A 14864-nucleotide genomic window follows, 5' to 3' on the forward strand; every position below is an offset into this window, starting at 1 on the left:
AAATTTCCTTCATATTATAATTATTTTCACGTTATTTTGGCGGTTCATTTATGTTTCTCACTTTCTATCCTCTCATTTCAGGCTCTTGTGTACTTACTCATAGAAAGAGGAAGAGAAAAAGAAAAATAATTCAATTTTTGTTCTAAGTAGGAATAGTGAGATTTTTAATCTTTTAAACTTACAAATTAGTTTTTAATTTAATTTTTTAAGTTTAATTTTTATTGATTTAATCCTTTATATTTTTTTTAAATTATGATGGTAGTCATTTCACTTGTAAAATGTAAATTTATTCTCAAATTGATGATTTGATAACTTCACATGCATGTATAATTAAATGAGACAAAAAAAAAAAAAAACAAAGTCGAAGTTTGTTGAAGAAATTCAATTACATGAAATGGTTTGGGTTCAGCCAACAAAAATTGGACGAGTTGGAGAAATTCAAGCCCGTTCTAAGGTGGGCTGATACGATCCCCTCCACTCCACTCAATCTACCAAAAAAGTGAGCTGGCTGCCTTTTTTTTTTTAAAAAAAAAATGTTTTGATTTAAATTTTTTTTCCCTAGAATTTCCACTTTCGACAAGGTTAATAACATTTTTAATTTCAGTGTCCAGCATCCATCGATTCAATTTCCAAAATATGATTATATGTGAAATTACATATTACATGGCATTCATATAAGTTTTAAAATTACACTTTATGTTGGATCTCCTGTACAAACATGTGTTTGGGCACAAACTAGCTCAACGTTTCTTTTTTTTTGTAAAAATGAACAATTTTCAGTTCCTACTTGTGATCAAGAGGCCCATAGTTCTATCCTAAAAGCCCAGCCCACTGGCTCTTCTTTTCAGTTAGCTTCCCTCTGTATTATCGTCCTCAATCAAAATTGGCTTCTTCTGCAGTAGCAACAGCAATGGCTGCACTACCATCCCTCTCTTTACAATACTTCGCCAAAACATTCCTCACACACACTTCATCATTTCGCATGCTTCATCGTCTCACTTGTTCCTTCTCTACTTCTTCTTCTTCCTCGTCTTCCTTAGAATTCGACATTTCCTTCGCGCCCTCTAAACACAAGCCCAAGCTTGAATCCAAGACCACCGAGGCAGACCCAATTCCTGACGACGATGACGCTCCCGGTGGAGCCGGGCAGCTCTTTATCCCCTGGATTGTTCGTGGCGAGGATGGTAACCTCAAGCTTCAAGCTCACCCTCCTGCGAGTCTTCTTCAGGCCGTGGCCGATTCTGAAATTGGTCCTAAGAAGAAGAAGAAGAAGAAGAAGCAGAAAGCTGAAAAGAGTACCTCGGAGCCGAAGCACTCCAAGGCAGCCCGAAGGTTCTACAACGAGAATTTCAGAGACTCGGGGATGCGGTTAAGTAAGGTTCTTGCCGCTGCCGGAGGTAATTCCGTTGTCATTCTTTGTTACAGATGGAAGTCCCTGTGAAGATCAATTCAACTTCCATAATTTGACCGTTGCCCTCAGTAGTGCTATCTCTAATCACGAGTATATATAGCTCTTAACTTTATGTAATTATATGTGTCTGTGTGTCTTACACTTGTCAGGTTATATTTTTGTTTTCAGTTGCATCCCGACGGAGTAGTGAGGAACTTATATTTGAAGGCACGGTTACTGTTAATGGCTCTGTGTGTAATACTCCGCAGGTTTGTTTCCTCTATGTCAACTACCATGGACTCCTCAAAATTTGGGCAGGAGAGAGGAAATGATTCATCAAGAGTATATTTTATTTGCTGTTTTCTTAATAGCATTATGGAAAAAGCCATTCCTAGGATTTTCCTTTATTATGTTTCATATCGTATTCAATTATTATTTAGTGGTTTTATGTCGTTGCTTGTCAAATGCAGACTAGAGTTGATCCTGCAAAGGATGTCATCTATGTCAATGGGAACCGCCTTCCTAAGAAGCAGCCCCCAAAGGTGTATTTTGCCTTGAACAAGCCAAAAGGGTTTGTTGTATGAATATCCTTTTTTAACTGAATTTATAATTTTGGTTCACGCTATGGCCACCTACAATGTGACACAATTGTGCTTTGACAGGTACATTTGCTCGGCTGGGGAGAAGGAGTCTAAATCTGTAATAAGTTTATTCGATGATTATTTGAAGAATTGGGTATGTGCAAATTGGGATGTATCAGTACTTGTAAACGTCTGTTTTGTGCATTATGATTAGACTCAAATATGCTTGAATTCTAATTTACCATCACATATGGGGGGCTTTGGTTTCTCCTTTGTTGTTCTAAGCATCTCTGATATTTAAAAAAAAAAAAAAATCATTTCCAGGGTAAAAGAAATCCCGGAGTACCCAAACCACGGCTATTTACTGTAGGGCGCCTTGATGTTGCAACCACTGGGTTAATTATTGTGACTAATGACGGTATGTAAAGCAACCTAGATTCCCTAAGTTCATTTTAGTTCGGGTCATAAATCAAATCTAAACTTCAACAATTTCCATCTAAGTGCATACACGTCGATGCTTATTTGCAGGTGATTTTGCTCAGAGACTTTCACACCCATCATCTAATTTATCAAAGGAGTGAGTGTTTTCTCATTGGTTTTTGTTCTTGTATTGTTTTTTGTATAATTCCATGGATGAAGAACTCTTCGTTCCTATCTCTCTAATATTGTCACGTTTTGTTTTGCCAGATACATTGCAACAATTGATGGTGCAGTTCATAAGCGGCACCTAATAGCCATAAGTGAGGGAACAACTATTGAGGGCCTTCACTGCGTACCTGATGTTGTGGAGTTGCTTCCACATCAGCCAGATGCACCTAGAGCTCGTCTTCGTATTGTGGTATGTTTCGTCACTCTTCTTGTGGTTTTGATTTTGTTCACTAGATCATTTTTAGTACAGACGTAGTTTAACATATTTTTTGCTGACTGTGTTTGAAACTTCAATATTTAGTCCTTAAACAGAACTTTTATTGGACTGGGTTTTTCAGTTGAAAACTCTTTATAATCAGTCAATATTGAATAATTTCAGCATCTCTTCTTGAGACATTTGTAAGAACTCCAAAACGAATGGCCTGGATTGATTAATGGTAATCCTTTTTTCTTGTTGTCCTTAGATTGCTTACTCATTTTTGGCCATCAGTGGCAAATTGTGTATATCTATTATGCATAGGATTTGTGGTTAAGATTTAACGGATAAAACTGGAGACTGACATCCTCATCATTCAAGATGGCTTCACTGGAATCTGTTGGTTTATTTTGCTCTGTTTGCTTGTTAAGCATGTAACTTTTATGAAAATGCAGAAAGCTGAACCCAAATATTCTGTTTGCTTGTTTGGATTCTTGTAGGTTCATGACGGGAGGAAACATGAAGTTCGTGAACTTCTGAAGAATGCTGGGCTTGAGGTTAGCTTTAACAATGTGAGATCCATTTGAAATGCATGGGTTATAAGCACCATGGTTATAAGCACCGAGAACGACGTCACATGTCTAATCTATTTATTTTTAGACTAAATTGCACATACTTTTCACGTGTTTTGCTGAAATTACTCAAATCTTCCTTGAAACAAATTGTACCCAACACTTTAGTCCATTTTTTAATGAAACTAAAATACTCTTCCTTTAACTTATTTTAGATAGTGCTTGGATGGGTGGTTTTGAATTTGAATTTTAAGTTTTAAATATCAAATTTAAAATCTCACATTTAAGATCCATATATTTAAAATTCTTTTTAAATTCGTTTTTTAAAAAAATGTATTCAGGTTTATGGAGAATATTTAGACAAAAATTTAAATCAGATTTAAGTGTAGAGTAAGTTCCGGTTTTTGAGGATGATTGTGTATGCTTTGAAAATAAAAGAAGAGGTGTCTGTAATTTGAACAAAATTCAGAAGTTTTTGTATGAACCCTTACTTCTATTCTTGGGAGCAACGACTTATTTTCCTGTTTGTGTTTTCTGTTCCAGATTCATTCGTTAAAGCGAGTGCGCGTTGGCGGTTTTAAACTTCCATCAGATCTCGGGTTATAATCACGTTTTAATTTTAGTTCTTAACCAGACCGTTCTTTAGTATATGTAGCGCCATGCGATTGGCATTTGAATTATTTTTCACCTCTTATGTTTTCAGGATAGGGAAGCACATTGAACTAAAACCCACAGATCTGAAGGCATTGGGGTGAAAGAGTTGAAAAAGGTTGCTCCTTAATTGCTATAGCTAAAAATATTACTTCGACTGGTCGTTTCAGCCAAAGGCAACTCCGAAGCTAACATTTCAAGAAGTTGAAAGTGTGAATCCCGGTTTCTTTCTTGAAACTGTTTTGGGAATAGGACTGAGAAGTGCTTGATGATATCTCATGCTGTGATGCCGATGAGATGCTCTCAAAACAAAGCTATCTATCTACCTATGGAAGAGTTTGGAGAAGATTTTAGACTAAGAAATGATATTATGGCCTTTTTGTCAATTTGAATGATGATGTTAATGTACTAAATGTACCAGAGATGATGAACTATATATGATATTTGAACTGTAGGGATACAGTAAAATTTGCCAATTCAAGAGGGACATGAAGTCATCATCCCTGTATTAGGAATGGATAAAGGTGTGAATTTAGTCATGTGTTATTTTTTTTCAGAATATTCTATAGCCTAAACTGTTAAGTCATATGAAATAAACAATGAATTTTTAAAAATGGAGTATTTAGTAGTTTGTCATTAATTTCAGTTGATGTATGTCATGTGGGATTCACAATGATACATGGCACTTCACGGGCACTTCACATCAGAATGTGTAAAAATATAAATTTAGCCACGAACTATTTTTTCAAAAAGCACTGGATAATTTTTACTATAAAAAAACAAACTATCCAACATTATTCCATCAATTTTGACAAAACACTACTTATTTTTAGATTTGTGAGATTCATAACATGTCAATTTTTTCAATTTTCTTACCTTTATTCTTAATTTTAGCTCTAGAAGAAAAGATTTAAAAAGTTTTTATTTGAAGACATTCACAAAGGCGATGCTAAGAAAGTAGAAAAAAGTAATTCGTGATTAATTTAAACTAGAATCAAGCACCTTCCACATGTAATAAAATCAAACTTCTACTTTTTATTGTCATTGTTTTCATGAATATCGTTAGATCAGAACTTTTTGAACCTCTTCTTCTCAAGCTGATATTGAGAATGAAGGCAAAAAAATTAAAAAGATTGATTCATTGCGAATCTTATAAGTATGAAAATAAACTATGTTTAGTCAAAATTGAGAGAAAAGTATTGGATGACTCATTTTAATAGTAGAATTTATCTAGTGCTTCTTGAAAAATAGTTCGTAGCTAATTTTGCACTTTTATACATACTGACGTGAAGTGCTCGTAAAGTAACATATGTCATTGTGAGCCTCACATAACGGCTGTCAATTAAAGTTAATGTAGGGCCATTGAATATTTTGTTTTTTAAAGTTCATGATTTATTTTACAACATCTAATAGTTTAGGTTACCATATGCTCTTGAAAAAAATAAAATATGATCAAATTTACACCTTTATTCTATCAAAAATTATTCTCGTACATTTTGGCCCCCTAATAATAAAAATTATTATAAGAAAATTTTGATTCTATGCGATGGTCTGTTATGATTAATAACTAGCAACGCATCCGTGTCTCACGAATATTCTTGATTTTTATGTAAATTAATATTATAAAAATGAATGTGTTATGTACAATATTGTAATAATTATCGCGGCTCGCGCGCCTTGGTAACAGAAGGGTAGCTAAGTCGTTTAACATTGTAAAATATTGACACCAAAGCACCATGGTCCTTGCACAAAGGGAGAATCACAGAGAAATTTTAAAAAAATTAATTAATTTAAATTAAATTTTAAGTGTTAAATTTTAAAAATTTATAATTAAAATTTTTTTTTATAATTATACTGTGATAAATTTATAATTTATATTTTAAATTTTAATAAAAAAATAAACTTTTATATTTTTTAATAAAGTTAAAATTTAAAAAATAAATTATAAATTCATCACAGTATAATTGTAAGATTAAAAAATTAAATTATAAATTTTTAAAAATTGATAGTCAAAACTTAAATTAATTTTAAAACCTCTTTTTCATTTTACCTTAGATAGATTGTAGAGGCTGATGGACAATTAGTTGGCTCGAAAGGTACTTTTGGCAATTTTTCCTCTAGAAGTGCATGTTGAGTTATTGACTAATTAACTTCACCGTTTGTTATCACACCCATCTTTCACTTGAGGATGAAATTTGTAGATAAATGACAACAGATTCTGAAACCCGATCCTTGTATCAATGATTGGCAAATAAAAGATGCTTCAGGTTTACTCTGCAATTCCACCCTATATTCCTTCTCATCCACCTCTTCCAGAAATTCTCAAACTCAAAACCGATCTTCTCGGAAACTTCAATTCGCCATTTGAGCTCAAACAGCTTCACGCCCTTCTCATTAAAACCCACACTCCTCTCTCTTCTCTCCCTCTCACTCGCGTCGGCCTCGTCTGTGCTCTCAGTCCCAGTTTTGCTTATGCCCAACGGATTTTCCAGACCGTCGGAAAGCCACAAATTGTTGTGTGGAACTCGTGTCTTAAGATCTTCGCTGAAGAAAATTCACCCCAAGACGCCATCTTCCTTTTCTATCACCTCCGTCAGGTCGATGTTCTGCCCGACGATTTCACGTGTTCGTTTGTTCTCAAGGCGTGTGCGAATTTGTTGGACATTCTTAATGGCAGAATCGTTCATGGTTATGTGGAGAAACTTGGTCTTCAGAGTAATTTGATTCTACAGAATATGATTCTTCATCTTTACGCCTTGTGCGGTGCAATGAGTGATGCTCGGCTTCTGTTCGTCAAAATGCCTCAAAGAGATGTTGTTACCTATAATATAATGATAAGCCAATGGATCAAGGCTGGGAATCTTGATATGGCTTATGATTTATTTTCTAAAATGTCTCAGAGGAATGTAAGGTCATGGACATCAATGATTTCTGGGTTTGTACAGTGTGGGAGATCAAAGGAAGCAATTCGTTTATTCTTGGAGATGGAGAGGGAAGGTCAGAGGCCAAACGAAGTGACAGTAGTGGCTGTTGTTTCAGCTTGTGCTGATTTGGGTGCATTGGATCTTGGCAGAAGAGTCCATGAATACTCAAATCGAAGTGGGTTTCATGAAAATGTCCATATTTCCAACACATTGATTGACATGTACGTAAAATGTGGGTGCTTGGAGGACAGTTACAGAGTTTTTGAAGCCATGCGAGAAAGAACTATTGTGTCATGGTCAGCTATGATTTCAGGGTTCGCAATGCATGGACAAGGAGAGAAGGCTTTAGAACTGTATGGTACAATGATTAGATCAGGAATGAAACCCAATGATGTAACTTTCGTTGCACTACTTCATGCTTGTAGTCACATGGGACTGGTAGACAAAGGTTGGGAGTTTCTAACCAGCATGACCAGGGATTATGGCATAGAACCTAAAATTGAGCATTATGGTTGTATGGTTGATTTATATAGTCGTGCAGGCCTCCTAAAAGAGGCTCACGAGTTCATTGTAAACATGCCTATGGCGCCCAATGGGGTTGTATGGGGTGCTCTGCTCGGTGGATGCAGAGTTCATAAGAACATTGAATTAGCTGAGGAGGCAATCAGACACATATCTGAACTGGACCCACTTAATGATGGGTACTATGTTGTTTTGTCGAATGTTTATGCAGAAGCTGGACAATGGGAAGAAGTGGTGAAAATCAGGAAGCTGATGAAACATCAAGGCGTGAAGAAAACACCAGGATGGAGTTCAATCACCATTGATGGGGTGGTTCATGAGTTTGTAGCCGGGGACGGGAGTCATCCTGAAGCTGAAGAGATATTTGGAATGTGGGAACAGTTACTTGTTAAGATGAAGTTAAAAGGATACGTGCCAAATACTTCAGTTGTTCTTCTTGATGTGGAAGATAGAGAGAAGGAGAAGTTCCTTTTTCGCCATAGTGAGAAATTGGCTCTTGTTTTCGGGTTGATGAAATTGCCACCTGGAGTGTCAATTAGGATAATGAAGAACCTTCGTATGTGTGAGGATTGCCATGCTTCTTTTAAACTAATATCGGCCATTGAAAATCGACATATTGTGGTGCGTGATCGTAATAGATTTCATTGTTTCGAAACAGGGGCTTGTACATGCAGGGATTACTGGTAGTTAATGCATGACCTTTTACTTGCGTTTCCATGCAAGAGAGTTGAAAGAAATATTTATTCCTCAGCTCTAGGGATTGTAGGTTGGGATATGCTTGACAGTTCTTGTCATTTTCCAAGACTATCATAATATTTAGAGTTGGACCTAGTAAATCTATTCACTCAGTAAGCATCTCACATTACACAATAAAAACCATTTAATTTAATCAAAGTACTATAAAAAAATTATGTAATATTCAAAAAATATTAAATCTCAAATATTTGAAGGGACAACATAGCAAAAAGCGTTTTGATAATAAAAATTGTTTTAAATATTTTAATCAAAATATATCCAAAATTTTCAAGTTTTGATAAAAATTAATAACCATAATTGAAACATTCATCGAGTGACTAAATTTAGATCATTCACTAAATTTAAATCCATACATTATCTAGAGGTTCCAGAAAAGTGTAGGCTGGGATGATCTAAACTCAGTTTTTGTACTGCTCATTTGTAATGAGATCCTTTCATTATTCACACACACATCCATTTAATCCATTCTCGCGCCACCCCCAATCACAAGATGCAACTGTCAAATGTCAAGTTTTGGAATTTTATTGTCAAAGATGTTCTCAAACTTTGGCTGAAACTTAATAGCTAAATATGTGAACCAAGTTTATTGAGAAATGCCATCTTATAGTGATTCACATGTACGCGTTTTGTTTGAAGAAAATATCGACAACATTCTCCTTAAACATGGTCGAGTAGTTACAAGAAGGAAGCAGAGACAGCTTGAACATGAAGAGATACTCAACCCAAAAGGAAAGCAAAGGCATAAAAAATTGACGTTTCTCATTAAATTACATTACATTACAAACAAATGATGGAAAACAATGGAACAGCTATCATGGAGAGCGAAAACATGATCAACTCTTAAATAGTGGGTGGCAATATTGACTTGTGGCTTCAAAGGGGCAAAAATGACATATACATCCACTTGGCATCAGACTCAGAGATAGGATCAGAGGTTCATTTGATGCCAGAACCCATCAAGTCCAAAACAAACTCTGGAATATAAACAGATGAATGCATATATACTACAGTGATAAAATTTCGGATGCACGATATTGTGCATCAGGTGGTATCTCCCTCCCTGGGACCTGGACCTTTAGAAGGTTACCATACCTGTAGAAACAACGTCATCATAGTCGAAGAAAGAAAGAAAGCAATATGAAAGTAGAACAACTACAGCTGGCATCAACTTACTCGATGGCAGTAAACAAGTGCTTATGTTCTGTAACGAAGGCAATCAAGGCCTGCAATGGGTAAATTAATAATAATGATTAACGAAACGAAATGGTGTTACGAGAATTACTACGGCATGAAGCCGATAGTTCAGTTGACTTGCCTCAAATGGCATGTTTAACAGTTCATAATAGGTGCGGACTCTATCCAATCTCTGTTGAACAACTTCACTACTAATTGATGGTATAGCTGACAGTGCCTGTAATCACAACATCCCAAATTGCATGAGAATGCAGTCAATAATCATCAGATCAACGAAAATCCCAACAATTAGCTTCCTTTCAAGTGGTAATTGACTTTATCATCAATAGCGTGAATGAAACCCAGATTACATAGAAAAACGACTAAGCGGCTTGAGAAGTGAAGACATGATTCTCACATAAGAAATTAGCCATAAAGACATGTTTCCCAAAGAATCACTACATGCCATCATATAGTGTGTAAAACCTCAAATCCCAAAGGACCTAAAGACAATCGTCCATAAATAATGGGCAATTCCAGATCCCCAACGAAGAAAGGGCATGACAAAGTTTTTTCTTTTTTAGTTTTGCACAAGTGAGGGTATTGGAGGAAATCTAATTTGGTTATCTAAAATAAAAGTCCAATTTCTTAATATGTGCACAATCACTTTTTTTCATAATTTCATAGTATGGCTCATAAGTTTTATCCTTTAGTAGTTTCCACAGTTTTGAATATCCCCCTTATTCTAGTATATAGGCACCAAAGTGCTTCTCCTCCATTTCTTCAACATATTCTTGGATCTCAAAATCTCGTTAAATAGCTTAATTAGCCAAAGAACACCCTCCTCTCCCCTATATTCCCACTTTTGGGCAATGCTACTTTTTCTTCTTTATCAATCCTCCATTCAGGATTGATGGGTTCAAACCATTGCAAAAAAGTTCACAATTCGAGTTTGATAGAAACCAAGCAAATTCTTGTGGTAGTAATAATGACATGGAATCCCAGCTAGCCTATTGCTCATCTATCCCAGAATTCATGCAATGGAGTCAACATTTGATTTCACATTACCCTGATTTCTGCGACTTATTTCAGTTCAGTTCCTTCCATTTAAGCTCCTACTTTCATGGAATTCTAGTTTAGTGGCAAACATGTTGCCATGGTCCCTATAAACGTTCATTCGATTCAAATAAATTAGAGCATTCAGATTACTTTTCTTTTCCATTTTCAGCTTGAGATAGACTCTTTGCGGAAATGCATACAGAAAAACTGAGGAACAAACATCAGAGTTAGCAGAATTGCCTAAAACAGGAAAATAAAGAAGTGCAAGAAAAATGATAAAAACACTAGCTGTTTGGGATGCTAGTAGCCGAGCCTTCCAATGGCTTTCTCACAACCCCCTCATCACCTCCTTTTCCCTTCTTAATCACAACAACATTACACAAGTTCCCAGTCTATGAACCCCAACATTCCCCAGTCCACATCTCCTCACAGACTTTGATACATGGCTTTAGGAACAATTATCGTTTTGATGTGTTTGTATGTTTAATGTTTATTATGTTTTATGTCATTTACATGATGTATGTCTGTGAGCATTTGTGGGTGTGGGTTGTCTTAGTTGATTAGTAGGATTACTATAAGCTGCTGAGCAACGAACTATGATTCTAAAGAGGTCCTTTAATATATTACACAATAATTCCATATATTGGGAATCAGATTGGAAGTGAATACAATTTGGATTTCCGGTTTCAAGCCATTGCAACAGACTTCCTCTACATGCAACCTCCCTGCCACGCTCCTCTAAAATATACCTTCACCATTAGGGGTAAATCAATGTTTAAAAAAACATACCCAAGCTTTCATTATCATCGATTGACATGGCTACTAGTCCAAACTTCAGTTAAATGAGAATAACTAAAAAAAATTAAGACTAAATGACCAGATAATTTCAGAAAGAATTACTTCTATTATCAGCACAAGATTTTAGGGTCAGCATCCCCCCCCTCCAGGCGAAAACACACGCTCACACATTGTAAGCTGTAGCCCTAAACTTCTCTTTTCAAATATAGGAGTATCTAAGATGTCTAAGAGAAAAGAATGGGAACATAAGTCACCTGTTCCAGAGCGATAGAGTCTCGGCATATTTGCTGAACCCCAAAAAGGTTAATAGACTTCATATCCGCCAAAGCCTAATAAGTTCATCCTCTCATTAGCAGTGAGGAAAATGGAAACAATTCAAATGATTTAACTGGCAATGCAGCCAAAAATATAGATATGCAAAACTTTGACATAAAAACTAATGTAGAAAAACACTCATCTGTACCTTAAGGAATGCATTTGCAGCGATACTGCAAATTCCACCAAATATGTAATTCCGCTTTGCATTTGAGACAAAAGGAGCCATTTTCTCATCTCTCTGTGTTATCTGAGAACACAATAAATAAGATAAACTGGTTTGAGTTGTGTAACCATGAAATATCTTGGCACCAACTAAACTTTCTAAGACGAGTCAGCATGCTGCACTTAATGTCATGTCCAATAATTTACGCTGTTAACTGCTTTTGATGCATACGGTAAGCATCAAGAAAAGTAATCTTCAAAATCAAATCATTTCAGTAATTTGGTTTTGTTTTGTTACTGGGGCTTATTGTGAATTTCTGTCTGTGCTAAATCAGAATTGCATAGAATTTTTCAGACATTTAAATGTAGCAAAATTAGGTTTAGGAAGTTTCTATAGGTTCTGTTTAGACAACTTCAATTGTTTGCCAGGGATGATGAGATTTTGGTTATGGAATAAAAATTGTTGCATCAAGGGATTGAGTATTATTAGTTCAATTCAAGCTAGTTATATTTGGTTACATTTACTAGGCTTGCAATAGTGGAAGAAATAGGTGTCCAGTAAAATACAAGCCAACCAGAGTTAAAGCTAGCAGGGGACAACATGTATTTTATGACTAATTTTAATTGGCATTAATATCTCGACTTATATTGGCTAGCAGATGTTTGTTTCTAATTTCCCTAAAGATAATCAGTTAAACGGGGCAGACTTCTTCATGGGAATCTTGTTGCATTAAATACTCCCATTAGCCACCAATGATAATTGGGACAGTAGGGAACTAAACAGAGGATGCTAAATAAGTTGACATGCAAGCATTTAATTCAATTTTGATTTTGGGAAATACAAAAAAAAAAACAGAAATGAAAATAGAAGATCAAATGAGTAGATGAACAAACGCCTGCAAATCATTAACTACTTTTAATATCGAATATTGGGCAATACTTTGACAGTGGAGGCTTATGTAATAATCTCTTTAAAGTACTTGCACATACTGGGAGCAGGAACCCATAAAAATTCCAAGCAGAAGCAGATGATATAAAGGCACACCTGTGCAGTGAGCGAAATGATGAAGTCATCTGGTTCTTCAGCATCTTGGTCATCCAAATATTCTCTATTTGTCATTCCCTGTTCAAATTTGTGAGGCTCAGTTCAATTGGAGACAATTAGAGACAATCAAATCAAAAGAGACCAACCTGCAAATGAAATATTGTTTCCATCTGCATCTCTATACGTAAAACTTTAAGACAATCAATGGCCAATTTCCTATACTCTTGAGCAAATGATGCCAAATTCTTTGTGTTGTCTGTGTGAGTGAGATTTGGTGCTCTTTGTGTAGCTTCTCCAAGCCTGCAAATTCCACAAGAATCCAATGCACCGTTAAAAACACTGCCATAAGGCTTAAAAGAGGAACATCCATGAGTATCTGATACCATACTTCACTATTCTATTACGTCCAACACCAAAATTCCTGTGACAATTGACGCCACAGTACTTTAAGAATGTTAAGATATACTAACAAAAGCAAATCACATCCTTACAATGCGGCATCGATAGAATTTCATAGAGAAAAAGAAACAGATATTTAACCCAAAGCCGCCACCCCCTGCCCCCACCAAAAATATTTTTTTATGTCTCTCACAACTTTTTTCCACCCAAACAAACAACAAAAGGGAAGTCAATTAGCTGCATTGTAGAACAAATTCCCCCTTATAGGAAACAACTTACCCAACAAACTCAGTCCAATGGGCTAGAGACAAAAAATAGCATTCTGTGTTCAAAATAAAGATTGGATCTCAAAATACTTATGCATAAGGCTCTTGTATGATATTTATATTTCATTCAAGATCAAACTTGAAATTAAACTCCTCAGTTCCTCATGGTAAAGCATAAGATATGCATACAGTAACAGTTGCCATGAGTTTCCCACTAGCCCATATAAACTTCCTTTGAACAAGATAGAACATTGTTCTTAGGATTGCAGAGGACGGTAAGCTCACCTTTCAATAGAGTCTGCAACATACTCCAATGAATCGCTAAGAGATGCCAACAAAATAAGTTTGTTATCATCATGGATTAGATTTTCCTGAAGCAAAGAGACTGTCAACAAAGTTTCTTTTGTCTTGGTAATATAAGCTTCTCCATAGCAGCCAAAGAACAAATGGAACAAAAATTGGAAAAGAAAATAAAATCAACAAACAATGCTGATAAGGAAAAAGCAGAAAAGAAAATACAGAACTGAATTTGGCAGCTAATTGACTTGCCATTTGTTGAAATGAATGAGTTTTCAAGCAATTTGTGGGAATATTAAGCATTTATTGTAAATATTTTTAGGCTTTATTAGTCTTTATTAGTAATTATTACTATTTTCTCATTCTAGTGTATAAATACCTATTTGTATTTCAATATTCAGAATCAATGAGAAATACTTTCTTTTAAAATTCCACATGGTATCAAAACTGAGAGGAAAACACCTAGGGTTTGTGCATCAAAGTTGGGACCCAGAGTAGTGACTTGAGAATGGACATGAGTGATAGCGAGGAGTGTGATCTGGATCTCACCACCCACAAAGGGACCTCTAGCAGCCTTCGATCAGCCCAGTCCTAGAGTGCCATCTCCATTGGCGACGCGTGTGAGAGCTTTGTTTAGTGTTAGAAGGTGTAGGGCGGTGCATGGAGGCGCGTGCAAGGATTGGATTGACAGCAACGCCTTCCATCGTCGATGATGTGGAATTTCCTGTGAGAATCCAACATTCTCCGAGTCTAAGGAGTCTGCTCATCATTTCTTGGTCACGTGCTTCTTGTTTTGTTCTACCTCTCACTGTGCAAAGGGTCTCCATGTGTGGGGCTGTGCTTTCTGACTTCTCTTCGTTATGAGAAAATTTTTATGACCTTAAAAGTGCTAATATGGGTACTTCTATCAGTTGCTCCTTATGTGACCAAAACTGAAGTTAGGGTCTCAGTAGCAAAAAGAGGGAGTTTTCTTTAGGCACTAAAGACATCCCAAGATTTAATTGTGTAGATCATTGACTCGGGAGCATCTGATTATATGACTAGTTGTCATTAGTTGTTTACCACTTATATCTCGTGTGCTGGGAATATTAAATTGAAAATTGCAAA

The 14864-nt window shown here is 35.8% G+C and overlaps 3 protein-coding genes across 4 annotated transcripts in view; 2 read left to right on the forward strand and 1 right to left on the reverse strand.

Moving 5' to 3' along the window:
- The first annotated feature begins 875 nt into the window (after positions 1 to 875).
- Positions 876 to 4553, forward strand: LOC129320383 (putative ribosomal large subunit pseudouridine synthase SVR1, chloroplastic). Of its 2 annotated transcripts, none has more exons than XM_054965814.1 (10): positions 876 to 1397; positions 1580 to 1659; positions 1861 to 1961; positions 2053 to 2125; positions 2296 to 2389; positions 2500 to 2548; positions 2659 to 2809; positions 3316 to 3387; positions 3931 to 3986; positions 4091 to 4553. In XM_054965814.1, the coding sequence occupies exons 1-10, from the start codon at positions 911 to 913 to the stop codon at positions 4140 to 4142; spliced, it is 1215 nt and encodes a 404-aa protein (XP_054821789.1). In that variant the 5' UTR covers positions 876 to 910; the 3' UTR covers positions 4143 to 4553. The 2 variants fall into 2 exon arrangements, with proteins under 2 accessions (XP_054821789.1, XP_054821793.1); XM_054965818.1 differs by having other exon boundaries at positions 3316 to 3372.
- A 1711-nt stretch (positions 4554 to 6264) lies between these two features.
- LOC129322968 (pentatricopeptide repeat-containing protein At5g66520-like) lies at positions 6265 to 8332 on the forward strand. Its single transcript, XM_054969451.1, has one exon. It carries the CDS (start codon positions 6297 to 6299, stop codon positions 8169 to 8171), a length of 1875 nt encoding a protein of 624 aa, XP_054825426.1. The 5' UTR covers positions 6265 to 6296; the 3' UTR covers positions 8172 to 8332.
- Positions 8333 to 8982: 650 nt separating this feature from the next.
- Positions 8983 to 14864, reverse strand: part of LOC129317164 (exocyst complex component SEC8) — a 45899-nt gene continuing 40017 nt past the window's right edge. Inside the window, exons 21-28 of the mRNA XM_054961530.1 lie at positions 13746 to 13831; positions 12942 to 13095; positions 12796 to 12873; positions 11734 to 11835; positions 11525 to 11599; positions 9556 to 9651; positions 9414 to 9463; positions 8983 to 9332 (exon numbers count right to left, since the gene is read on the reverse strand). Of these exons, the coding sequence (XP_054817505.1) occupies positions 9245 to 9332; positions 9414 to 9463; positions 9556 to 9651; positions 11525 to 11599; positions 11734 to 11835; positions 12796 to 12873; positions 12942 to 13095; positions 13746 to 13831 (729 nt within the window). The 3' untranslated portion in view covers positions 8983 to 9244. The remainder of the gene's footprint in view (positions 9333 to 9413; positions 9464 to 9555; positions 9652 to 11524; positions 11600 to 11733; positions 11836 to 12795; positions 12874 to 12941; positions 13096 to 13745; positions 13832 to 14864) is intronic.

The sequence above is a fragment of the Prosopis cineraria genome, unplaced genomic scaffold (assembly GCF_029017545.1).
Source record: "Prosopis cineraria cultivar Desert tree isolate PC_DT_omini unplaced genomic scaffold, ASM2901754v1 PC1, whole genome shotgun sequence".
In the NCBI taxonomy this organism is placed as follows: Eukaryota; Viridiplantae; Streptophyta; class Magnoliopsida; order Fabales; family Fabaceae; genus Prosopis; species Prosopis cineraria.